Source organism: Phoca vitulina, unplaced genomic scaffold, assembly GCF_004348235.1.
Source record: "Phoca vitulina isolate PV1807 unplaced genomic scaffold, GSC_HSeal_1.0 scaffold11, whole genome shotgun sequence".
Lineage (NCBI taxonomy): Eukaryota > Metazoa > Chordata > Mammalia > Carnivora > Phocidae > Phoca > Phoca vitulina.
In genome coordinates this window covers 42,990,031-43,017,056 of record NW_022589714.1, presented here as the reverse complement: position 1 = coordinate 43,017,056, position 27,026 = coordinate 42,990,031, and the positions used below count along the sequence as shown (strand labels likewise).

General features: G+C 41.5%; 1 protein-coding gene across 1 annotated transcript in view; it reads right to left on the bottom strand.

The window, feature by feature from the left end:
- KIF6 (kinesin family member 6) overlaps positions 1-24,641 on the bottom strand; it is a 422,557-nt gene extending 397,916 nt beyond the window's left edge. The window contains exons 1-3 of the mRNA XM_032409883.1: positions 24,499-24,641; positions 20,634-20,743; positions 15,322-15,396 (exon numbers count right to left, since the gene is read on the bottom strand). Coding sequence (XP_032265774.1) covers positions 15,322-15,396; positions 20,634-20,743; positions 24,499-24,564 — 251 coding nt within the window. The 5' untranslated portion in view covers positions 24,565-24,641. The remainder of the gene's footprint in view (positions 1-15,321; positions 15,397-20,633; positions 20,744-24,498) is intronic.
- Between the last annotated feature and the right edge of the window lie 2,385 nt (positions 24,642-27,026).

Below are 27,026 nucleotides of genomic sequence, written 5' to 3'. Positions count from 1 at the left end.
GGGAGCCCGATGCGGGGCTCGATCCCAGGACCTGGAATCATGACCTGAGCCGAAGGCAGACACTTAACGACTGAGCCACCCAGGCGCCCCTCATTGGTTCATTTGAAGCTTCATATACAAATAGTGTCCTTTTCTGTTGAATGATCTTAAATTTAATTTCTGCTTCTAAGCCTGAGGACATGTGCTTTACCTGCAACATTTTCAAAACAGAAAATTCTAACCTCTTTGAGGAATTCTAACTCTCTGATATGCTTTATTGCAACGCTCATATGTCCGCTTTTATTTTGTCATAGCTTACTGATCAAGTCTGCACGCTGAGCGCTAGCAGCTCTGTTCCAGTGCCCAGGCCGGAGACTTAAATATCACACACCGTTGGGACTAGCTCTGGGGACACACAGGGCAGCCAGCCTCCCGTGGCTGTCCTGCTGTTGCGCCCTTAGGAAACCGCTGCTTTTTTTTTTTTTTTTTAATTTTTTTATGTTCACCATCTTTCGGGTCCTAAGCCCTCACTGTCTTGCATGGCTGCAACGCCCTTCCGCTGATGTTACAGTGGTCACACTCCCCATCTAGGTCCATGTCCCAGCATGCCCACCCCCTCAGGGTCCCACGGCACCCTGGACTGCTCCGAAGTGTGCAGCTGGACCAATGCTACGGGGTGGGCGCTGCCTGCCGTACCCCAGCCCGTGTGCGTACCAGCTGCTAGCTGGACCACAAGCACATGTGCGGTCTGCTGCTCCAGGGCATCTCCGCTCCTCGGGAAGATGCTCCTCTGTCCCACTGGACTCCACTTACAAAATGCAAATTCCAATGTAAGCGTTTTAGGAATTTCAAGATGGCAACAGCAGAGGACTAAACCAAGCATGGGGCCCTTTTCAGTGTAGGGCCCTGAGTGGCTGCAAAGCCAAGGTCCATGAAGCAGGAGCTGGTTCTAGGCCATCACAAAGAGCTGGGCTTTTTCTTGGAATGAAACAGGGAGCCACTGAAGGGTTCTGAGCATAGAAATGACATGACACATCTCACATGCAGTTACTAGTGAAGAATATAGGTTTTGCATTTCACACCAGAGAACTGGCCTCCAAATGCTCAGATTTAAGCACTAAACATGACTTATACAGCCATCAGGTTGCTTTTGAACACTCAGTATATTCAAAAAGTAATTTTTTTAAAAAACACTATGTTGTACAATCTAAATACATACACTTCTAATTTTGTCAGTCACATCTCAACAAAACTGGGGGGAAAAGTAATTTCTAAATCTTTATCGAGGCCAACATTAGGTATAAACAAAGTAGATCAAGTCTACTTATAAAACGCGACCTTGATTTAATGAGATGCATTTGGTCAGAATGAACAAAAACCAAAGGAAGCAAGACAACTGCAAGAGTGTGAGGACACGCAGAAACAGGGATTTTCCTCAGGCTTCTCGCACTTAGGACCTTCCCCTTGTGTATCAGTTATGAACTAGCAGAGGCTATGACGATTCCTAACTGTCACCACCTGTAGTCCACAGTGACCCCTCCAGACTCTCATTCTCTACCCGTACTCTCCCAGCTCGGGCTCCTGCTCCAGAGGTCTGCTTGGTCCAGATTTGCCCGGTTCATTCCGCCAAGAGTGACACTCAACCGGCCCCAGCCCATTTCTATTTGGGTAACACTTTCAGCCCAGGATCTGCCTCCTAAGTCATGGGCAGCCTTTGCATGGCTGCCCTTGACTCGGATTCCTTGTTCTGGTCCCATTGGCCATGGCTGCCAGGGACTGTCACAGGGTCACAACCGCCCTGCTGGAAACTATGGGTAGGACAGTTTTCCCCTTATCAGAACCTGCGAGGATTGACATGTGACATAACTGAACGCTTGCTCAAAATGTCTTCCAACACACAGCTTAAGATCTCCCATTTCAGTGTATCATCATGCCTGAGATGCTATCAGTGCTGGCCTGACTTTGGTAAACAAGGATATTTTTTTTTTTTAAGATTTTATTTATTTATCTGAGAGAGAGAGAATGAGAGACAGAGAGCATGAGAGGGGGGAGGGTCAGAGGGAGAAGCAGACTCCCTGCCAAGCAGGGAGCCCGATGTGGGACTCGATCCCGGGACTCCAGGATCATGACCTGAGCCGAAGGCATTCCCTTAACCAACTGAGCCACCCAGGCGCCCCCAAGGATATTTTTGTATAACAAAAATTCCTCCAAGAAAGTTAAGACCTACTTGCAGTGCCTGATATGTAGCTAGCGCTCAATAAATGTTAGCCGAATGAGTGATGAATAATGGTTAATTTATCCAATCTAATTGTTTTCCTCAGAGAACAGCCACACTGAATGAAGACATCTTATGGCCAAAAGGAAGAAACATCATCTGGAGGACATGAACATTTGACAGAGTGTGGGAAAAGGGCACAGTGGTTACAGGACCGCAGAGATCATGGATTCTAGAGCACAGGAAGAACAAATCCAGGAGGTGGGAAGTAAAAGAGAAGTTGCATTTCACTTCCCATACCTGCCCAGCCCCCACCCCAAACACTGACCAAGACAAAGCCAACACCTCAGTTGTGCCTGTTTACAATGGCCAGGAGGAAAGAATTAACACTGTTGAATGCTCCTGAAAGTCAACCAGGATGAGGACTGAAAGCTGTCCACTGATTTGGTGACACCAAACTCATTGGTGAATTTAGCAAGGGTAATCTCAGCGAAATGCAATGAAATACATAAACACAGCTGTGTGATAGAGCAACCTGAGGATCAAAGGACTATGAAAGAAAGACCTATTCTAGTCTCAGCTCCATAACCTAACTACTGTGTGACCCCGCAGAAGTCAATTTAATGCTCAGAGCCCCAGTTTTCTCATCTAAAAGGGTAACAATAATACCTGTCTACCCATGGGGTTGTTGTAAAAACTAAGTGAGATAATACGTGTGCAAGTGCTATAAGGTTGGCAAAGCTCCGCATAAAATCAAATGTATTCTGGCTGTTATCAAATAACAATGAGTAAGTCTGTTCATGTTATTTAGCCAGAAATGCATTAAAAATCTGACCAAAAACACCTGGCCAGGCATAGTAATGGCCAAATTCACTGAGAATGACAGAAATTCTGCTTAAGTAAAACAACTTTCAAAAGAAGACATTTAGATCTCACACTAAATAAATTTACTGCTGTATTTATCCCAACAATTTAAACAACATATTTTAACTATGGTTGTGCTTTTTGCCAGTCAATTGTAAATTCAAATAACTATAGTAAAAACCTTGCCAGTTGTAATCAATCACTACACATTTGTGTAGGATTTTCCAGAAGGCTTTGCATTCCATTTGCTTTCTTTGTATATCATCCATTTGGAGGATAAGAAGGTGAATAATGATTAACTGGAAATATCTCTGGATCATCTGGGACTGCATCCTCATGTCCTGAAGTAAAGATTTCTGATAAAATTGCAGATTTGTGCCTCAGGAGAAACCAAATCTAACAAGAATCAGGGAGTTGGGGTGGGGGGAATCTATAAAGAAAAGCATTCATAACTTGGTAAAACCCTGAATTGGAATGAAAAATCTTAGTCTAGAAAAATACTGATGAGGAGCCAAAAATGGGTGATAGTCAACACTTCCTGAGCACACACTGTGTACTGGGGCATATGTTTTTCGTGTCCAGCTCATCTGATCCTCAGGGCAAATGAAGTAGCTATAATGGTGCCATTTTCCCCACCTACAGATAAAAAACTGAGACATGCAATGAGTAATTTGCTCAAAGCCACAGAGCTATCAAGTATTAAAGGTGGGAGCTGAACCATACTTTTATGGCTCCAAAGTCCGCGGCCTTAACGTGTTACACAATCTCCCTCACTTATTTCTTTAGAGAAAGTGTTTAAATTCTTGAAAACTAATCATAACTGATTACCTTAGCCGAATAGTTTCTGATTTCTCTGTTACTTTTTAATTGTCCTATAAACATTAACAACAGAGTATTAAACCAAGACAGGTGCCCTTCTGCACATGGGGCTCACATCCAGGAAGCCTTCCCTGGCATTAAGATGAGGTGTTTCCACTCATTTTAGAAAGAAGTGGCATGAAATTATAAACACACATCAAATTTTCAGAAGTGTAAAGTTGTTCAGAGTACATCTCAGATCTCTGGGAAAGATACCACTCAAGACAAATACCAGGAATACCCTCTGTAAAGCTGCCTGCCTAGATCACACAATTTCCAACTTTAAGTTTAGTGTATCAGAAACATGTAGAGGCCTTGTTAGAAGAGACTGCTCTGATTCAGCAGGTCTGGGTGAGGCCGGGGAATCTGCATGCCTCACAAGTTCCGAGGGGACCACTTTGAAAACCACCAGACTAGACAAAAAAAACAGCTGTCATGTTTAGATTCACTGGAAAGCCCTTTTTCCAAAAAAATACCTCAGGAAGGAAGCAAAAGTAAAAACTCCTTTTATAGGAAAAAGAGCCCATCACAATACATTCAGCAAGAAAAGGAAAGCTATAGCCCCAAAAGGATAATCCTCTATATACTGATCCTCTCACTCAACAGTTATTCATTGATATCTAATATATACCTGACGCTGTCCTAGGAGCTGAGGTTACAGCAGTAAATGCAGATGAAGAGTCCGTGCTTTCAGGAAGCTTACATTTGAGTGGGCAGAGGCAGGCAATAAACAAATTTAACAAGTAAACACTGCACAGAGAATGTTAGTTGGTGATACATGTTATAAAGAAAAATCGAGCATGGTAAGGATAAGTGTGGGGTGGGGGCTGTTTTCTTACATGGGGTGGTCAGGGAAGGTCACTGAGAAGACATAGGAGCAAAGACCTGCAGGACAAGGAGGTATAAGCCAGGAGCAAGAGAGAGTTCCAGGCAGAGGGGATAGCAAGAGCAAAGGCCCTGAGCTGGGAACCCACACTTGCTGTGTTTGAGGAACAGCACATATAAAAAAGAATGTTCTTAATCACTTATGGACAAGGGAACTGTTCTACTATCCTCAAGGATTAATGGGCAAAATGATACTGAGTATGTGAACTTCAAAAATTTGGGAAGAAAACATGTGGATAATTTCTCTTCATTCCGGTACCACAATGTTTTAAGAACCCAGTCTTACATAAAATGTAGTTACAAATCACATCAGGTTTTGTTTTCCTTTTGGATTTTGTTTTGATCTGCTTTCCTGTCAGGGTCATTGCTGAGAAGAGAAGCCCAGATGTTTTCCGGCGACAATCAGCAGAAATGCGGGTGTCCTGTTGCAGAAGTTAGCGGTGCTCCCACCCCTATCTACTCAAGACTTGCTGCTCCCATTCACACAAATGGCTTCTCACTGCAAGAGCCTGTTGCTCTCTGCCCACACACTTACCATGTCCACGTAGAGGTGAGGCTAGAAGTGCCACGGTGTTAACCCCCTGGAAGCAGCCCCCAGCCAATAATGGACAGATGTGGTTGAATACAGAGGAGCTTCTTTGCCTCTTGGGTGGAACTCTGAGGCATGCCCTTCACAGTCCCCCAGACAACGCCAGTGGGATTGAGTCCCAGTTGCCCAAAGTGGTAACCTACTCTTTTAACATACCTCTTAGTGGCTGCCTTTCCTTCACTGTCTCACTTCCCCACTCCCCGGCTGGTGCTTCCTGGGCTCACCCCCCAAATACACTACCTTCACAATCCCAGCCTCAGGATCTGTTTTGTTTTAGTAGGGGGTGTGCCAGCCTAAGACAAGTATCTTCTGGCTAAGGAGCCACATCACTGCAAGAGAAAGCACCTCTGATCCACTGGTCAGTCTCCCCATTGTCTTCTTAATTTAAGCCATGCTATTTATTTCACCACTGACCCAGCGATTTTCATCACATGTATCTGCTCTGTCAGACAACTCATAGTCCCCACAGTCAAACTGCTTCATATAACTCTCAGACCATTTTTAGAGGTATTTTATCAAGTGAATCACAAATAGCTTTACCTTAGTTGTCATTGCAAAAATGAGGGTAGCATGCAATTTCTTGAATGGCCATTCCTAAGAAGAGACATCCAGATTTAGACTCATTTGTTTACCTATAATAGTAAATTTCATTATTTTAAATGTGCATCCTTAATACAATCTGTGCTTGTTAGGTGGACTGCCGTGCTCCCTCCAAGTTCACTAGCTGTGGGTGGCATGGCAATATGATCCTTACTAAGCATCTTTAGGTCATCATCTTACATAATTTCAGTGGGTTTTAAAAGCTGATACGTGTTCTGGTTTTTAAGCACAAAGCCATGTTTTCAGTTGAAGATAAAATTTTAAAAGTGCTATACTTAAAAGTTTCCATTTAAGAAGAATAGTGAAATCACAAAAGCTAGAAACGTCATGTTATCAGGAAATTTAGCAGAGCAGGAAGTGAAGCCAACAACAGGTACATGTTTATAAACAATCCATCTGGTGAAGTAAAATTGTGGCCAGAAGTTGAACAGATCTGTGGGAGCCAGTGGGTTTTTGTATAATTTGGTAGTGACCAATGTTTTCTGCTTAAAAGCCAACTTTAAGAAAAATAAAGTGTTTACTGGCAGGCATGTTGTGGTGTATGTCTAATGGAATGAGCTTTACTGAGTCCCATGGGGGAGAGTGCTAGTCTCATAATTTAGATTACCAAATTTACTGAATAGAAGAACATCACAGAACAAATGACACTAAAGTTTTCAGATCCAGAAATATTAATGTTTTATTCTGAAATTGTTATAAATTTTCAGGAAGTGGCAAAGAGAGGACAGAGTGGCTCTGTGTATGCTTCACCCAGTTCCCCCCAATGGTTATTTCTTGCATAACTCAAGTATGTTGTCAAAACCAGGAGGCTGACATCAGTACAATATGTGTATCATTTTATGACATGTGGAAGTTCAAAGAACCATCACTGCAATTAGATACAGAACTCTTGGGGTGCCTGGGTGGCTCAGTCAGTTAAGCGTCTGCTTTCAACTCAGGTCATGGTCTCAGAGCCCTGGTTTCGAGCCCCATGTTGGGCTCCCTGCTCAGTGTGGAGCCTGCTTCTCCCTCTCCCTCTGCTCCCTCCCCGCTCATGCTCACTCTCTCTCTCAAATAAATGAATTAAATCTTAAAAAAAAAAAAAAAAGATACAGAACTCTTCCATCACCAGAGATCTACTGATGTTGATATCTTACCAGTTTGAATGAAGTGTAGAAACCTTACTTCCTTGTAAGTTCCTTCACCCTCCCTTGTTTACAACATAATTGTCATCAAACAATGCTTTATTTTTTGATTCATCAAACACGGTTTTTTAAACTCAAGAGGAGAAACACTCTTCCTTGCTAATGTTCCAAGATTCATTCTTTTTTCATCTCCTTTTTTTTTTTTTTTTTTTTTTTTAACAAGAACTTCCCTTATCCCTTCTTTTAGGGGAGGTACACTGGCAACTAATTCTCTTAGGTTTTCCTTTGTCTGAACATATCTTTATTTACCCTTTATTCCTGACAGATAATTACACTGGGTATACCATCCTGGGCTGACAGTTCTTTTCTTTCATCACTTGAGAATATTCTACTTCCTTCTAGATTTCATAATTTCGGATGAGAAATCCACTATAATTCAAATTATTCTTTTTTCCTATAGGTAAGGTATCATCTCTCTCACTGCTTTCAGATTTTTTCTTTGTCTTTAGTGTTCTGAAGTTTAACTATGATGTGTCTTAGAGGGGATGTGCGTTTATCCTGTTTGGGGTTTGCTCAGTTTCTTAAAGCTCTAGATTTATGCCTTTTGCCAAAACTGGGGAATTTTCAGCCATTACTTCTTTGAATACTTTTCAACCCCACTCTCTTTCTCCTCTCCTTGGGGACTCTGATGACATGAATGTTAGATCTTTTGCTATAGTTCTCAGGGGTCTCTGAGGGTCTCTTCACTTTTTTCCAGCCTATTTTCTTTTTTTGTCCATATTGGGTGATTTCTATTGTTACCCTCTTCAGATTCATTGATTCTTTACTCTGAGCTCTCCCTTCTGCTGTTGAGCCATCTGTCAATTTTTTTTTTTAATTTAAGTCACTGTACTTTTCAGTTCTAAATTCCCATTTGGTTCTTCTTTATATCTTCTATTTTTTTGCTGAGACTTTAAATATTTTCATTTGTTTCAAGCATGTTCCTAATTGCTCATGGAAGCAGTTCTATGATGACTGCTTAAAATCCTTATATTATTCCAGACCTGTGTCATCTATGTACTGGCATCTGTTGATTATTTCTTATGTGAGTTGATGTTTTCCTGATTCTTGATATTTCGTAGTTGATGCATGATTTTCAGTTGTACCCTGGATAGCTTAGGTATTATGTTACGAGATTTTAGATCATAGTTCAATCTGTTTTAGCATGCCTCCTCTGACACATGCTAGTGGGAGAAGCAGGGTGCCACCTCACCACTGCCAGGTGGGGGTGAAGGTCCAGGCTCCCCACCCTATCTGTCTTGACACTTGGGGGGAGCTCCTTCTGTGGGTGGGGGTGAGATTTCAGGCTCCCTTCTAGGCCTCCTCTGACACTCTCCCTGGATAGGAGAGGAAGGGGCACCTTGCTGCTGCCCACTGATACCACATCAGGGTGAGGGAGGCCTTGTTCCTGCTGGATGGTGGTGAACTCCAGGATTCCATGTGACTTCCAATGACAACTTGGGGGAGGGGAGAGGGAGAAGTTGTCATCTCCAAGTGGGAATGAAATTCTTCCCACTCCTCTGATAGCACCCTGGAAGTGGGGGATGCGGTGCCCTGTGAAAGCCAGGCCTTTGCTGTTGGGGTGCAGCTGGGGATTTTTCCATGGTATCTGGATGGAGTAAGGCAACTAGTATCTAGAAGTTTCTGTCTCACGGGGTTGCCCCTTTCCCAGTCCTCTGGCTGTAGAGAACAGACTTTTCTTGCCACTTTGTCTGAGGCTATTGGTCTTTCTGGGTTGCCAGTTTTTCCAGCATCCAGCCTGGGACACATGAGGCAAAACAACAACAACAACAACAAAAAAAAACAAACCCATGTCATTCCTCGGGTCCTGGGGTCCCCTGGCCAGTCTACCTTCTTCTCCCCATCCTACAGAATTTTCTTATGTTTCTTTTATATATAATGCCCAGAGTTTTTACTTGTACTTAGTGAGAGGAGTAGAGAGAAGTGTGTCTACTTCATCTTGGTCTGAAGCCATAGCTACTGGGTATATTTTTAAAGTGGAAAAAGAATACATATGTCTAATTTTTTTCAACCCTTAGAATGAAGAAAGCATTGAAGTTCACATGGCACATTTGAATGCACTCTTTCTTTTCATCCTCAAAACAATCTTGTAAAGTTGGTCTTGTTGGCATCTCCCTTTCTCTGAGGGGATAACTGATTAGGAAGTGGCAGGTCGGACCCAGAGTCTCACAGTGAGTTATTCACAGGGCTGAGGGCAGAATCAGATCATTCCACTGCCACACTGTTTGAGCCAGACAAGGTAGAAGCATGAGTACACAGAGGTGAAAAACCGGCCAGCGAGATTTGAAGTTACTTTTTTAAATACTCTTATTGTGGCTTCTCTTGGACCCCATTCTGGTCTCCTTGTCTCTGCTTATGCAGCAGGACTTGACAAGCTATGCAACCAACAGCATCAGCAGAGCCTGTTTCCTAGAGCCACAGGTAAGAGCGCTGCAGAGCCTTGGCCCTGCCCCACTGGAGGTGTGGGACCGCCCCTCCCGTGAGAATATCTCCTCTACCAAGCCCTGGCCTCCTGCCCAGCCACAGCACAGTGCAAGTATTCCACTACATCTTTCTCCAAGTCTGCCGTGGTAGCCCTGGAGCTTGCTTTTTCCCTTCATCCTCTTCTCGGCATAAACAGAAAGGTTGCACTTGGTATTGTTCAACTGGTAAAATCAGAGGTTAAAAAGAACTGGTTCAGGGGCACCTGGGTGGCTCCATCAGTTGAGCATCTGCCTTTGGCTCAGGTCATGATCCCAGGGTCCTGGGATGGAGCCCTGCATTGGGCTCCCTGCTCAGCGGGGTGCCTGCTTCTCACTCTGCCCCTTCCCCCCGTTCATGCTTGTGTACGCTCACGCTCTCTCTCTCTTTTTCTCTCTCCGAAATAAATAAATAAAATCTTTAAAAAAAAAAAAAGAACTGGTTCATGGGGTGACTAAGTGTCATCACCTGGCTGGCCTTGTTGCACTGCAGATGCGTTAGCTTGTCCAGTGTTGGCTGTGGGGACCTCTGTCTTTGGCACACCCAGTCCCCCTGATGGTGCGCACCCTACTCATTCTGGTCAAACCATGTTCCTCTAAAACACTAAATTTCTACGTTTTTCCAAAAGCACTCACTGCACATAAAAGTAAATTTCCTACACCCCAAGCTTTTAGGCAAAACCTAAGATTGGCTGAAAAACTGGGATTCTGCAGACTTACAAGTGCATGGGATAGGACCTCAGAAAAGTCGAGACTTCAACCTTCTCTCCTTCAATTTTTCAATAAAATTTGCACTCCAGGATGAGGTGCCATGTTTGGCTTGTGGCCTCAAGCATCCCTTGAGAGATCACTACATACTCCCAAGATAGATGCATGCCAGCTTGAGAAGCAGAACACTGGATGAAATGTCACATCAAACCACAAATTCCTTATACCTGAAATGAATATAACACTGTACAACAATTATACTTCAATAATAAGCTTAAAAAAAACCCTACAAGCTCTTTCATATGATGCAATACCATGCACTATACACATTTGTGTGCATTTGTGTGCCTACTAAACTTTATAAAAAACGCTCTTGGGTGGCTCAGTCATTAAGCGTCTGCCTTCAGCTCAGGTCATGATCCCAGGGTCCTGGGATCGAGCCCCACATCGGGCTCCCTGCCCCGCGGGAAGCCTGCTTCTCCGTCTCCCACTCCCCCTGCTTGTGTTCCCTCTCTCACTGTGTCTCTCTGTCAAATAAATAAATAAAATCTTTAAAAATAAAGAAATAAAAAATAAATAAATACAAAACGAGTCCAAAACCAATGAGCAAAACTAATATGATAAAAGGCTGTTTCTGCATGTTGCTAAACAACACAGGATATATTTCAGAAAAAGTTCAAAAAAGGTGGGATGACAAAGTACTTCCTAGTGGAGATGTACTCAATAATAAACAACTAACGACAAAGAGTCTTTTACTTAATCTCCAATGACACAAATGTAAAGCTTTATAAATTCTCACCACTGGTCATGCAGCTCTGTAGTCATGCAGTCTTACCACTCTTTGACTTAGATAGGAAAAGATGAGTCTAAATTAGCAAGACTCTTGAATTACATACTTTTGGAAAGAAATAGAACTAATTTTATTTTGCTTTAACTGTATACAGCAACCAGAATTAAGCTACAATGTGTTAACCCAACACACAGCTTGAAAGGGCCTGTGAAGAGTGGCTAGATTTCCACTGGACATGTATTCCTGAAGACTAATCTTCACAGGGAATACCAGGCATTTCTTAAAATCACCAATTATCTGAGGAAAATCTGCACCAGGAAAGCAACAGTAGAGCATAAACATTAAAATAAATAAATAAATAAAAGCAGAAAAAAAAAAACAGAAAACAAAAAAACAAAAAAAAAAAGCAAAAAAAAACAGAAAAAAGAAAGCCAATTCAAAAGAAGATAATAATTGTCTTCAGAGTGAAAAGGGAGGATATCACATCAATAAACAAGAAGAGACTTTTTTCCCCATCTCCTAGAAGTGAAAAAATAAAACTGCTAAAATTAAAAATTTAAGCGGCAGGTGATAGAGAATGCACACAACTGAAAAGCAAATTACCAATGCTGGAAGATTGAGCTAACAAATTCTTTCAGAACTTAGAACCAAAAGGCAAAGAGATGGAAACTAGGAAACGACAGCTATAATATTTGAAGGCAAGAAGTGGTAGTTCTGGAAATACAAGTTCCAAAAAGAGAAAATAAACAGCTGGAGGGAAGGAAATGATTTTGTTCATTATTAAAGATATTATCAATGGGATGACTTGACCCTTGAGCTTGAATATAAGAGTTTTCAGATTGAAGTGGTTGAATGAGACAAGAATACATGAATACATGAAAAAACAGCCATACCTACACTATTAGTAGATTCACTGATATGAAACAAAGAACAAAATCAAAAAATCCTAAAAGCTTCCAGAAAGGAAAAAAAGGCATTTCCTATGAAGAAATAAGATCCAGATTGACACTGACATCTTTTCAGCAACACTGCAAGCAAGGGGGCAATGGGGCAGTATCTTCACAGTTATGAGAGAAAGGAAATGTTTAAGCTGGGATTATCCTATACCCAGTCAAATTCCATTTAACTGTGAAGAGGGATGAAAAGCTTCCAGAAGTTCCCCAGTCTTGAACTCTCAAAAAATTTATTAAAGGATGATGAGCAGCAAAACTCAAAAAGGAATCCAAGAAGTAGACAAGAGTATAAGGAACAGTGATGAGCGAAGTAATAAATATTAACTCAGAGATAAATTTAAATAAATGCTATTAATAAAAATGATTTACAACAATCCAGAATGCAGTTATCAGTTGGTCTCAACACTGGAAATGACAGGGGTAGGAAAGTCAAAGTAAAAGTGTGCAAGGTGAGAGACAGACAGAGGGAGAAACTTTAGGTAGTGAGAAAAAATACAAATGAGTTTAAATATCTGAACTTAAACTACATGGGGGCTGCTGAAGTACAAGGTACACCTTGAGGGAGAAAATGGAAAGCAGCGGCAGCAACAAGCATAGTCAAACTAACCAACAGCAACAAAGGAAAAAAACAAAGTATGGTGAATGGAAAAAATAAATTAAGAGAGGAAGAATAGCTCTAAACATCATTATCATAATCATAATAAATATAAACAAGTCAAAGTACCCAATTAAAGATCAGGGACTCTGAGTGTGGCTGAAAGGAAAAAGCCAGTTATATTTTATTTGGGCCATGCTTAAAAACAAAATGTCACAGGGCGGTTGAATTAAGAGATGGAGAAAGATAAACCAGATAAAGGCTAACAGAAAAAAAAAAAAAAAAGCAAAAATAGTTTCAGAAAAAATGGGATATAAGGAAAAAAGTCTTAAAAAGGACAAAGGGGGCACCTGGATGGCTCAGTCAGTTAAGCGTCCAACTCTTAATTTCAGGTCAAGTCATGATCTCAGTGTCGTGAGATGGAGCCCCAAGTTCATGCTGGGCATGGAACCTGCTTAAGATCATCTCTCTCTACCCCTCTCCCTCTGCTCTCTCTCCCTCTCTTAAAAAAAAAAAAAAAAGGACAAAGAGGAATGTTTCCCACTGACAAAAGATACGATTCACTAAGAACACTTGAGCAGCCTGGATAAAAATGTCTATCAGTCTTGAAATCTTGTCATCATCAGGTTGGGTGTCATTGTCAAGTCAGTGAAAACAAATCCCAGCCTATGTGGAACTTTTGTTCTAGTGGAAGACAGACCAAAACCCTAATAAGCAACCAAACTATACAGTGTCCCGGATGGGGATGAGTGCTAAAAAACTAAAATAAAACAGGGAAGGGTGAAAGGAAGTGCAATTTCAAGTGCAGTTAATAAAGGAAGACCTTACTGAGAAGGTAACATATGAGCAAAATCTCAAGGCTGAGGGGGCAACCATGAAGACTTCTGAAGGAAGACAATTCCAGGCCGAGGACCCCGCAAGAGCTGGAGGGGGAAGTGGGCTCAAGATGGAAGAGCTCAGTAGCAATGGGAGGAAAAATCAGACATCCAGGAAACAGAAACTAAGGCTCCCTCCCTGAATGATTTTAGGAAGTTTCAAAATAAAACACATGAGGTCAGCTAACTGAAAAATGACATAACCCAAAAGATTACTAAAAGGAAGAGAATTTTAGAGATGTGTGACGTGAAGTCAAGGAGACCTGAATTTAACCCGAAGAGATTATTGGATTGTGACTATAACTAAAACAGCCAAAGCCTATTCGATTGCATTTCACCCACTGTGAAGGAAGACTGTTTTTACAGAGAAAGGCTTAGTTGGAGTAGGATTCAGAAAACAGAGTTTGAGAGACAAAATGTGACTATGAGTTTCCAGCAATGTCTGTGGGAGAGGGTATACTGATGAGTGGAATTGAAAAATGGGTTTATTTAACAGATATAGATCTTCCTCCACTTATAATAGGGCTCTGTCCAAGAAACCCACCATGAGTTGAAAATGCATTTAATACACCTAACTTACTGAACATCACAGCTTAGCCTAGTCCACCTTCAATGTGCTCTGAACCTCCCAGTAGCCTACAGGTGGGTAAAATCATCCACCACAAAGCCTGTTTTATAATAAAGTATTGAATACCTCATGTAACTTATTGACTAGTGTACTGAAGGTTATATGGGTACAGTATGGCTGTAAGTGCATCGGTTGCTGACCCTTGTGATCACGTGGCTGACTGGAAGCTGTGCTCACTGCCTCCCCTCCGCCCAGCATCACAAGAGAGTACTCTACTGCAAATCGCTAGCCCAGGAAAAGATCAAAATTCTAAGTTCGAAATAGGATTTCTACTGAATGCCTATCACTTTCACACCATCCTAAAGTCGAAAAATCCTAAGTTGAACCATCCTAAATTGGGGACTATCTGAACATTTTTCATTTTAATCATAAAGATAGATGTATTTGGAGATTATGAAGTCATTAGAATCATCCAACTGATATCAGGATGAGAAAGCAACCTTAAGTAGTGGTAATTTCTCATACAGGTTTCCTATAAGAGGAGAGTGTACTTATCAAAAGGGCTTGAGTGTCTAGTCCCAAGGACACTTTTGCCAACATATACTAATAAAATGGCATTCTGATTGATTCGGTATTCTCATGTGAGTTTGGTTCTAATAGTCAGTAGCCTGGAACTATCTGAATACGTAGAAACACAAGGGACCTAGAAGCTAAGGGCCAAGCTTTGAAAAGTAGTTATTACACTGCAGTAAAGCTGGGTCAACCATTAGTAGTCCTCCCAGGTGTCACCCGTTCCTCAGCCTTCATCCCTCTAACCAGATGCTGGAAATGCTATATTGGAGAAAGAGCCCTGGACTTAACAGTACGGTGATGTACCCCACCCAGGGCTCCATTACCACTAGCCACACAATCCTGAGTGGTGTCACTTAATCTCTCAGATCCTCAGAGAGTTATACAGCCTTTAAAATGGGAGTAATAATGGCTCTTCTACCTCACTGGCTTGTTTTAAGGCTCAGAATCTAAATCTAAATCTGAAACAAACAGCTATGTGAATAGAAGATATTAATACTAGCATCGTTGCATGCCCTGCAGCAATGAGTACATAATTGATATGCCGAAGCACATTACCACAATTATCTGAAAATTGAAGACAAGATGAAAAACCACCAACCCACCGAACAAAATATAGGAAATCCTACCTCTCGGCAACTGGTTTGGCAATGTTTTCAAAAATGGTCTCTTGGTTTGCACCCTGATCAAAAATCTTTTGAAATCTGCAAATATGAAAGTAGTAGTTATTTAAAGGCTGAGCTTCAAACAAAATTGGATTAATATTTTTTTTCCTAAAAGCTTTGTAAATTACCCCATATTTACATCACTGGGCTTACCTAACCTGACACAATGTCTGCCCTGTAGTCCTGACCACACTGCCCTGTTGTACCCCTGTATACAAATGGTGGGTAAACAGTATTGCTTTGACAAGATCTGCACAATAAATCCCTCTGAAAAACTGCAGCAGCTTTGAACCAAATAATAAACTGTGTGTTCTTTAGCCCTCAAGAGGGACAGTGTCTGCAACTGGCATCAAATTCGAATCCAGATAAGTACGTGAAATGGAAACCCAAGAACAGGATGTAAACAAGCCATTGAATTTCTGATGTCTGACCTGTAAGGACAGAATGCAGCTGTGAAATATACGATTATAGAACTTGGTTTTAAAATTGTGAATTCAGGTTGATTTTCCATCAATAGGTGCTGTATCTTGGTATCGGCCACTTAAATTCTCAGGGCAGTTTTGCCCCATTGGGTTGATCATGAATCAAAAGTCAAAAAGTAAATCCAGATGGGCCTGCAAAGAGACACCTTTATCAGATTGGCAAGGCCAGGGCCATGGGGCGGAGGAACGGTGTCGACGTTGCTTGTCTCCCAATGGCGCCATGACTGAGCTCAGCATAGGATCACGGGCACAGTGGGAAACCCAACGTAACTTTTATAGTGTGGTAAGTCACTTATCAGCAGGAATGGCCCTCATTAAAACATCATGAAGGAAGTAAGAGGGAGAGGGGACACATGGGGAGGGAAAAGAGGAGGGGAGCGAAGGGGGAGAAAAAGAAAGAGAGAAGCATAAGCATATAGGGCAAAATGTTAACAATTGGTGAATCTCCCACCAAGGGTCTAGGAGAGGCTACTGCATTATTCTTCCACCTCTTCCGTGTATTTAAAATTTTTCAAAATAAAAAATAGGGGTGGTGTGGCTTTAAAGCAAAACCTTTAAAACAAACATGTTGAGGGCATCCTAAGCAGCTTTCGGAGTGGCTTAGGAACTTCTGGTCCATGTGTCTCACTTGTGATTCACAAGTGAGTCGGATGCATATTCTATTGAAGTAGAGACTACATGGGGACGCCTGGGTGGCTCAGTCGCTTAAGTGTGTGCCTTCAGCTCAGGTCATGATCCCAGGGTCCTGGGATCGAGCCCCACATAGGGCTCCCTGCTCAGTGGGGAGCCTGCTTCTCCCTCTCCCTCTGCCTGCCACGCTCCCTGTTTGTGCTCTCTCTCTCTCTCTCTCTGACAAATACATAAATAAATAAAATCTTAAAAAAAAAAAAAAAAAAGTAGAGACTACATGAAATGTGGGACTATTTTCATGACCAAGGAGTTCAGAAGGATGTCTGGAGCTGGGTAGGAAATACAAAATAGAATGAAATTCATGGTCTTTAATCAACATTAACTTCAAAAGATCCTTAGAGCTTATCAACTTCCCTTTTGAAGAAGCAAATAATGAAACTATACAAAAAGAGAGATTGTCAGACACTCTGGTGACCAGGTCATTTAGCAGGCAAGATTATATCTTAGCAGTATTTACCAGTTTGCCCAGAATACTCCTCAAAACCCTGCAGGTGCATCACAGCTTCAGATATGAATGCTGACAACACAGGGGACGTGGCCGCTCAAGCGCTCTTGAGAGTACTACCTACTGTGATTTCTGAGCACAGACTCAGCGGTGCTTTTGAGGATGATGGTGATAAGGCTGATTTGCTTCTTTGACCAGGCTGGCGATGACGGAGTGAATCCATCAGCCATTCCCAACTCCACCTCCCTAAGTAATAGGAATTACATCGACCACCATGTAAACCCAAGAGACAGCAGGCGTTTCAGTAAATCATACAATGGTACTTAAAGACCAAATATCATCATCCCAAAATATTTTATTTTATGTAATTTAGTTACAGAGTAATTTGAAAAGTCATTAATGATCAGCTAGCTTCTGAAAACCATGGAAGAACAAAACAGAATCAGAGAGTTTAAAGAGTTCAGTCAAATCTTTTCCAGAGAAGGAAGTTGAGGCCCAGGGAGATAAAGCAATTTACTCGTGGCCCTGGAGCTAATCAGTAATGCTCCCTGAGACATAACTTCAGTGTCCTGATTCTGAGGAGGTCCTTTCATTTATTAGGAAATTGTGTAGGCTTCTTCTAAAGTCCATTTCGAACTTGGCATATGCTGACCTCTTCCCACCCCAAACCTGTTCTTCCTGGTCTTCCACATCCTAGTACAGGAAAACTCCATCCTTCTAAACACGCAGCCCAAAGCCCTTAGGGCATCCTGACTCCTCTCTCTCTCTCTCTCTCTCTCTCTCTCTCCGTTACACTCTGTATCCCACCCATCCACTAACTCTGTCAGCTCTGACCTTCAGAATGCATCTAGAATCCAACTATTTCTCAACATTTCTACTTGCTACTACCCCGGCCCAAGCTACCATAATTTCTTGCCTGGTCTCCCTTGAAACAGACTGCTCTTACAGTCTATTTTTCCACATGCCAGGACAAATGATCCTGCTAAAACATAGTGAAATTATTTCATTCTTCTGCTCAAAACCCTCCATTGCCTTCCCTTAACACACTGGGAAGAAAAAGCTTACAATGACTTTTTCCCCAAAACAATCCTTACAATGACTTCTAAGGCTCCCTATGATCTGGCCACTCTGCTGCTCCTTTAACCTTCTTCTTCTCCAGCCACACAGACCCCTTTATTCTTCCTCAGACATGCCAGCACTCTCCCATCTCTGGGACTTGCTCTTGGCTTTTCCTTGGCCTGGAATCCCCAATCCCTCAGACATCTGAACATCTGACTTCCTCACCTCCTTTAAGCCTTTGCTCAAATATCACCCTCCTGGGACGCCTTCCCTGATGGCCCTATGAAACACTCCATCCCTCCCCTTTGTGGCCCCTCTTCCTGGCACTCCTTATTCCCCTTGCCTGCCTTAGTTTTCTCCGTGACACTTAACACTTTCTAATATACACTGTACTTAAGGATCTGCCTATCTACCCCCTCCCACTAAAATGTAAGCACCATAAGAGCCGGACCTTTTGTTGCATCCCCTGCTGTGTTCCTAGCCCTTAAAACAGCACATAGCGGATGGTCAATAAATATGTACTGATTGAATGAATGAATTTTCTTGGCAGGAAACACCCTTAAGATGCTGAAATATTTATCTCTGAACATAGGTATAAGTTAAATACTTTATTAATTTCTTTATTTAAAATGCTAAAGCCAATATTTTTAATCCAGAGATTTAGAAGGAATGAGTAAGAGATTTAAAAATAAGCAAATAACACATTTTCAATGAACATGTTTCAATGCACTGTTTCTATCTACATAATACAAAGAATACTTTGGAAAAGGCCAATAGATGGAGACATGGCCAATTGTTCCTAACAATCACATAGAATCACGCTGAATCAAATGTTTCAGCAAATTGTGGCTTTATAGAGACTGGCCTCGCCCAGCTGTCATGAAGTCATAGCTATTGAAGTATGTGGCATGCTTACATCAGTGGGAGAATGCCTGCTTCAGAAAAAGTAAGTCGTGTATTATAAAGCACTCCTTGAAGAACAAAATGAAAGGCAATAGGGAGCCAAAAAGACAGGGTAAGGACCACCTCACTATGCAGCCATGTGTTAGCAATCCCGCGTGCATACAGTAGAAGACACAAGGAGATGGGGTGGAGGTGGGACGAGGTAGATAAGTGAGACACAGAGGACAAACCGTCAAGACCAAAGAGACTTCTTATGAGACATACATACATACATACATACATACATACATAAATAAATAAATTTGAGAGAGAACCATAAAAAATATCTGGGCTGGTTTTATGCAAAGGGCGAGGGCAGAAACAGTATGAAAACAGGGCCCAAGCAAAACAGCCTACAAAGAAATGCAAGACAGCAATTAGGATTCCTTCCACGGGACCTAGAAACCCACTACCTAAATTTAGGCAGAGATCAAATATGGCTTTGACTTGGGCTCAAACTTCTTCAAAAGTCAAAAGTGTGGATGAAAGAAAACAGCACAGACTGAAACTAGAGAATAAAGGCAGCATCAAGGAGCCCAAATCCCCATTTCAAGGCCTGGCTACTAAAAGAGAATTTGGACCAAAGGCACTGATGACAATCCAGGGGTGGCTGTTGGGTATGTTTCACCCGATCCCTACAGTTCAGCACTGTAGGGATGAGAAATATAATGCAATCCATACATGTGAGTATATATGTAATTTAACATTTTCCAGTAGCCACTTTTTTAAACAAAGAAACAGGTGAAATTAATTTTAAGAATCTATTTTTAATCCAATATAACCCCAAACTTTATCATTTTAATATGTAATCAGTATGAAAAAATTCTTGAGATGTTTTACATTCTTTTTTTTTTTTTTTCTTTTCCACACCAAGCCTTCAAAAATCCTTGATATATTTTACACTTAGAGCACATCCCAGTTCAGGCTGGCTACATTTGAAGTGCTTAAGAGCCACCTGTGGCTAGTGGCCGCTACATTAGACAGTAGAGATATGGAGTGTGCATATGAGGATATGAGATCCAGATATCATTTATGTTATAAAGAAGGCTCATCTATACAGCACACAGATTATACCTTAAGTTATTAACTTGAATAAAGTTTAGTCATATACTGAGCTTCCTCTAAGTGCTAAATCATAGTGGGCCAAGTAGGAAAAGGACAACACCAGATAAACAGATGTAACAAAGAAAGGCTGGGATCTTGGGACAGCATCTTGGACAGAGAAACACACCCTTGGGATGATGAGGTGGCTCAGTCGGTTGAGCTTCTGCCTTCAGCTCAGGTCATGATCCCACTTCCGGCAGACTCTCTGCTCAGCAGGGAGCCTACTTCTCTCCCTCTGCCTGCCACTCCCCCTGCTTGCATGCCCTTGCTCTCTCTCTCTGTCAAATAAATAAATAAAATCTTAAAAAAAAAAAAAAAGAAAAGAAAAGAAACACACCCTCTTTTCAACTCTGGGCCCAGCGATGAAAAGACAACTTGAAATCTACCTACTAGATGAGATAGAAAATTGCACTACATTCTCCCCAAGAAATGGCACTAATGATTTCACAGGGGATATTAATGTACTATAAGAAATAGTAAATAGTAATAGTAAAAGTAATAGTAAATAGTAATAGTAATAGTAAAACAGAAACAAAGGCGAAAGATAAACTTACTTAAATTTGTAGCTTTCTCGCTTATTATTCACAAATCCAGCTGCCAAATCACGAGGTAAGATAATTTCCAGGCTAGGGGTTAATTTTTCATCTTCATCTATGGAATAAATCTGCAAATATGAAGACAACAAATGAATATAGCATGGTAAAATTATGGCTTGAATTATGACCATGTTATTATGATAGGCATTGTAACTGTATAAAAAATTGTACTCTCAAGATAAGTCATAACATAGTATAATTTGGATAATTTTCCTCTTTGAACTGTGCACAGACTCTAACAAATATATGGAACAGAAAAAGAGGTAAAATCTAAATCAATGCTCTACCAAAGCTCAGATCCTCTCTGAATGATCTAGTATTCAAATTTGAGCATTTGAGTGTCTCTGTTGTTGAGAAACTAATAGTTCTGAAAGCAGGACATTAATCTAAGTACTGCTTTGGAATTATGTACCAGAAATTAACATCTTTCTACAACCAGTAAGCATTTCTAAGCATTTACAAAGTGGCCGAAGCAGATCAAAGGACTAGGTCTGAGACTTCTCAGAGAGCTCACAAGAATGCTCTAATTCAAGTTATATTCAAAGCAGCCCAAATTTCCATGAGACATATTCAGGCATTTGATAAAAGACATGTGGTTTCAAAAGACATATGTAATTCATGTCTTTGATGTCATCTTCAAGGTTCTCCTCCCAGCTCAGCCACTAATTAGCAAGGGACCTGGGAGAAATCACTTAACCTCTCTAAACTGATATGGAAATGAAGGGTCTTAACCAACCCCCCTTCCAACTGCAAAGTCTCTGACTCTCTTCTTGGTTACCTACTCCTTTATTTACTGGCCAGGAAAATCAAGGATCAAGCCTATAAAGAGGTCACGTGGAATAAAGAATAGCCTAAGACTTGGTACCCAAAGACTTGTGTCCAACACTGAGCTCAATTTACCAGCTGTGTGACCAGCTACCACGTTAAGAATCTCAGTTCCTTTATACATAAAATGAGGAAAAGAGAATTGCCTCCCTTACAAGATTGCTGTGGGGATAAATGATGTCATGGAAATGGAAGCATTTTGTAATGCACCATAAAAAATGTTAGTCATTAGATTTAGAGGTTTTTTAAAAAGACTTCTTGTCTTTCAACAGGAAATAAAAGTCTTTCTAACAGGCAATACTTCCTGTTTAAGACTCATTTAGATGCTTGATTATGTGGGGGGGGGAGTCATATTCTTAAACAAGTAAAAGCTCACCTAAATCTCCCAAAAGTAAGTAATTTTCCTAAGCAGATTTTTATTGAACCCTCTTACTTCAAATGTGAAGAATTCATGCAGAAAAGTCATCCTGTAAAATAAAATTATTTGTAGAAAGTAATGGCATCAGGTCCGAGACTTTCCGTGGCTAGGTTTTCTCAAGAGACGTTTAAAATATATCCTGTATGGCACTACACTAAAAAAAAAAAAAAGTTAATGGCTAGACAGGTGAGTGAAAGGGGTGTGTAAGACATGAAACATACAAGAGTGAGGTACTCCTTTTAATGTGAGTCACATGTTTTCAAAAATTCTGTAACAGTGCTCAGAAGACAGAAAGGACCATCGACTACGGTTAAGAACACTGACCCTTTACCTTGCTGATTAAGCCATTCTTTGAGGCATTAAGAAAAGTTCCTCTCAACCAGAAACTTATTTAGTCTAATAGACTGACTCTTTACCTTTAGTCATAACAATACTTACTTGAGACACAGTGGGGGAGGGGGGGTTAGACCCAGAAGACAATTATAAGAAATGCAAGGATGAATGTGAACATGTTTTGAAATGTACTGAACACTATACAAATGAAAAGCATGGCCGTTGCTAAAATTATGAGATTTGTCTTACGCATCTTCTAAGTTACCATTCTATAGATTATTATAACTTACTTTATAGTGCCTTAAGGAATAAGACTAACGAAGTAATAGAACCACAAAATGAAGAAGAAAAAAAGAAAAACACAGGGGCACCTGGGTGGCTCCGTCAGTTAAGCGTCTGCCTTTGGCTCGGGTCATGATCTCAGGGTCCTGGGATCAAGCCCCACGTCGGGCTCCCTGCTCAGTGGGAGCCTGCTTCTCCCTCTCCCTCTGCGGCTCTCTCTCGCTCTCAAATAAATAAATAAAATCTTAAAAAAAGAAAAATACCTTTGAATCACTCCTGGTTGAATGTTACAGGCAAAGAAACAACCATACATCTCAGGAGCAAAAAGATAGGGTGCTAAAAGTGGGATTTCTAAGGGAGAGCAGGGATACGCTAACTCAAAATGTGTTCAGCTGTGTTCTCTTATTTTTGTGTATGTGGCATAATGTTGCATCTTGGTAAGGATCTGCCATTATAAAAATACAGTAGGACCTAAAATACTCCCTGCAGTATCAAACAATCCACCCTACAGAATCTCACCAAAGAAATGCAAAAGAAGGCACAGTAAAATATCCAAACACTGCAATTTAAGAAAAGAGAAAGTTCAAATTACGCCCAAGATTCTCCATCAACCCCCCCAACCTTCCCCCACCCCCTCACCCAACCAATCCTCTAACATTACCAAATCCAAGCACCTGCTTCCCACTGCTGAGTCTATGTAGACAAGCTCAATATTTTCGGCTAAAAATCTGAAGAGGTACAGAGGGACTTTACATATAAAACACTTGGTATATATGAAGCACTTTAAAAAACCTTCTCGTAAGTGAATATAAGAGGAGAGAAAATGGGAGGATATCCATGGTTCCTTTCTACACTGTTTTATTCCTGTAAAAAAAAAAAAAAGTATTTTCTTTGGAGTCTTCTCATGCATCTTATCCTCAAGTAGTCCATGAGTAAAAAATCTTTTGATGATGATGACAAAGATGCTGTATTCTTGTTTCAAATACATAAACAACATGAGGCAAATGCTACATTATGATATACTATGATGTTACATATATACACACTGTAGATATGGAATAGATATAAAATATTATTAATAATATACCCATTCCAGACTGCCCTTACCTAAGTCCTCATGTAGACAAAATGCCTAAGTGGTAAGAATGACTATAGTCTTTCTAGGGAGAAAAAAACATGTTTTGAAACATTTAAGAAGCACACCATGTATCTCTACTCATGGCAAGGGCAAGGTCTTAACCTTCTTGTACCTCTGAGTTTAGCACACTAGAGGAAGCACCTAGTAAATGCTCAATGTTTTCTGAATGAAAAGTATATGTGTATTCTTTGCTTTGGGATGCATAAATATGTATATCTGCAAAAGGTACTATGTCAAAGGTTCATGTTTGTGTTGCACAAGCACGATGTAGTTAGGCAACAAATTCCTCAGGGCCCACTGTGCACAGAGCCACAGTGGTATGTTTTTAGTCTGTGTATCTACCTACATTATCTGTATCATCTCAGACGTGCATGGACACGCATCTCTTGCTGGCACGTTCTGCCCGAGTGAGAAACATACACTTGGGCTTATCTGTGTGCAGAGTGTGCAGAGCTGCGCGACCGCTTCCCAGAAAGGTGCGAGAAGGGTGCAAGTCGAGGCGTGGCCCCTGTGAGCGCGCACACAGGCACACACGCACGCGTCGGCCCCTGCGTGAACACGTGTGCCCGGGCGCCTGTGTGTGGTTCTGTGCACAGGGTTCGCGCCCACAGGGCGCTGCGGGGCGGGAGTGGCCCGGGTGTCTGCCCGCGTCCCTGACAGTGGGGCGCTGGTGTCTGCGTGGCCGCCGGGGCGCCTCAGCAGAGTGTGCGAGACTCAGGGAGACATCCGGCGCCCTTCGCCAAACCCCCTCCCTAGCCTAGGGCCCCGCGTGCCGTCCCTCCCCTGCCTGGGAGGCCCCGCCGCGCCGGCGCCCTCGCTGCCCGTACCCCTTGTTGCTGCTTCCGGACAGTGGGCTTCACCCTCGCGAAAATCTGTATAGTCTGCTTCACCATCTCCTCCCGGCTCGGGCACTGACCCTTGACCTCTCTCAGGATCTGGCTCCCAAAACTTCTGACTCCCACCACTTCCGGCCAGCCGCAGCCTTAGCAACAGTAACTAGGGACACTACCCAAGGAGCACCGCGCCAACCAGGACCGCCTCCTCTCCCTAATTGGTTACTGAGTGTAGAGGGGGCTGAAGGGAAGTACTGAGGGGCGGGGTTGGGGCGGGGTTGGGGCGGGGTTGGGGCGGGGCCGAACGGAGAGCGCTGCGCACGCGCCGGGTTAAGATCTGGGCACCAGGTTTAGCTACAGAGCTGGCCTACTTAGAGGTTAATGGGGTGACAACCACCATGCCCTGACCGGTTCCTTAATCCATTCTTTCTCTGTGCCAACACCTCTTTTTAGCACTGAAGTCATTCTGTTTTTTATTATTCATTCATTGAAGAAATGTCACTTGATCTGTGACAAGCAATATGCTGGCTGGGGATGATCCTGAGCTGAGAGCACCACCACCTCTGCCCACTTAGAGACAAGGGTCTGATGAAGGAGGCAGCTTTTCCACAGGAAGTTACAAGTTACATCGGGATTGGGCATGGGATTCTGTGGAAGGCACCTCTTCTATCTCTGTTTTGGAAGAGGTCAAGACTGGAAGAGAGAGGGACCGTTTGCCATGCAATGGCCCTGTCAGGAATGGACGGGTTCCCTTGTGCACAGTTAGTAGGAAGGTAAATTTGTGCAGTCACTATGGAAAACAGGATGGAGGTTCCTCAAAAAATGAAAAATAGAAGTGCCTTTCTATTAGAAGTGCAATTCCACCTCTGGAAATATATCCAAAAGAATTGAAATCTGGATGCCAAAGAGATCATTGCACCCCCATAGTCATTGCAGTGTTAACCAAGACATGGAAAACACTTAAGCGTTCATCAGTGGATAAATGGATAAATAAAATGTGATATGAGTATATATGAAGATTATTTGATATTTATCTTCTATAAGTAATGGAATATTTTTCTGCCACACACACACAAAAAAAAGAAAAGATAAAAGGAAATCCTGCCATTTGCAGCTACACAGATGAAACTGGAGGGCATTATGCTAAGTGAAATAACTTAGATGGAGAAAGGCAAATAGTGTATGATCTCACTTATTTGTAGAATCTAAAAGAGCTGAACTCATAGAAACAGAGTAGAATGGGTGGCCAGGTGCTGGGGGCAGGGTACAGAAAATGGACAGATATTGGTCAAAGGTACAAATTTCCAGTCATAAGACAAATAAGTTCTGAGAATCTAATGTATAGCATGGTGACTCTAGTTAACAATATTGTGTTATATACTTGAAAGTTGCTAAGACAGTAAATCTTAAATATTCTCACCAGAAAAATAGATAGTAATTATGTGAAGTGATGGAGGTATTAACTTTATTGTGATAACAATTTTGCAGTACAGATGATCCCTGACTTATGATGGTTTGACCAGTGATTTTTCAACTTTATGATGGTATGCATAGTGATATGCATTCAGTAAAAACTGTACTTAGAATTTTGAATTTTGATCTTTTCCCAGGCTGATGATATGCAGTATCATGCTGTCTCATGATGCTGGGCAGCAACAGGGAGCTATAGTCCCCAATCAGCCACATGATCACAAGGTTAAACAACCTCTACACTTCCAACCATTCTGTACCCATACAACCATTCAATGCATGGTTCAATACATTACATGAGATGTTCAATACTTCATTATAAAATAGGCTTTGTGTTAGGCGATTTTTCTCAACTGTAGGTTAATGTAGGTGTTCTGAGCACATTTAAGGTAGGCTAGGCTAAGCTACGGATGATTAGGTGTATTACATACATTTTCAATTTGTGATATTTTCAACTTAAGATAGGTTTATTGGGACATAACCCCATCACAAGTCGAGGAAGATCTATATATACATGGATCAAATTATCAAATTGTACACCTTAAACTTATATGTCAATTAAATCTCAATAAAGCTGGAAAATACATACATACACACATACATACAATACATATCTACATATATAAGGAAGGATGAGTACCTCGAAAGACACTGTTAGCACATGAAAAGATGTTCAACATCATTATCCACCAGGAAAATACACATTAAAACCACAATGAGATGTCACTACACATCTCTCAGAATGGCTAAAATAAAAAATAGCAACAAAACCAGGTCCTGACTGGGATACAGAGAAACTGAATCACACATACATTACTGGTGGGGATATAAAATGTAAAATGTATCATGGATAATGGTACAGCCATTCTAGAAAACAGTTTGGCAGTTTCTTACAAAACTAACAATGCAACTACTGTAAGATCCAGCAATTATGCTCATGACTGTTTATCCCAGAGAAATGAAAACTTGTGCTCACACAAAAAACCTGTACTTAAATGCTCATAGCAGCTTTATTTGTAATAGCTCCAAAATGGAAATGACCAAGATGTCCT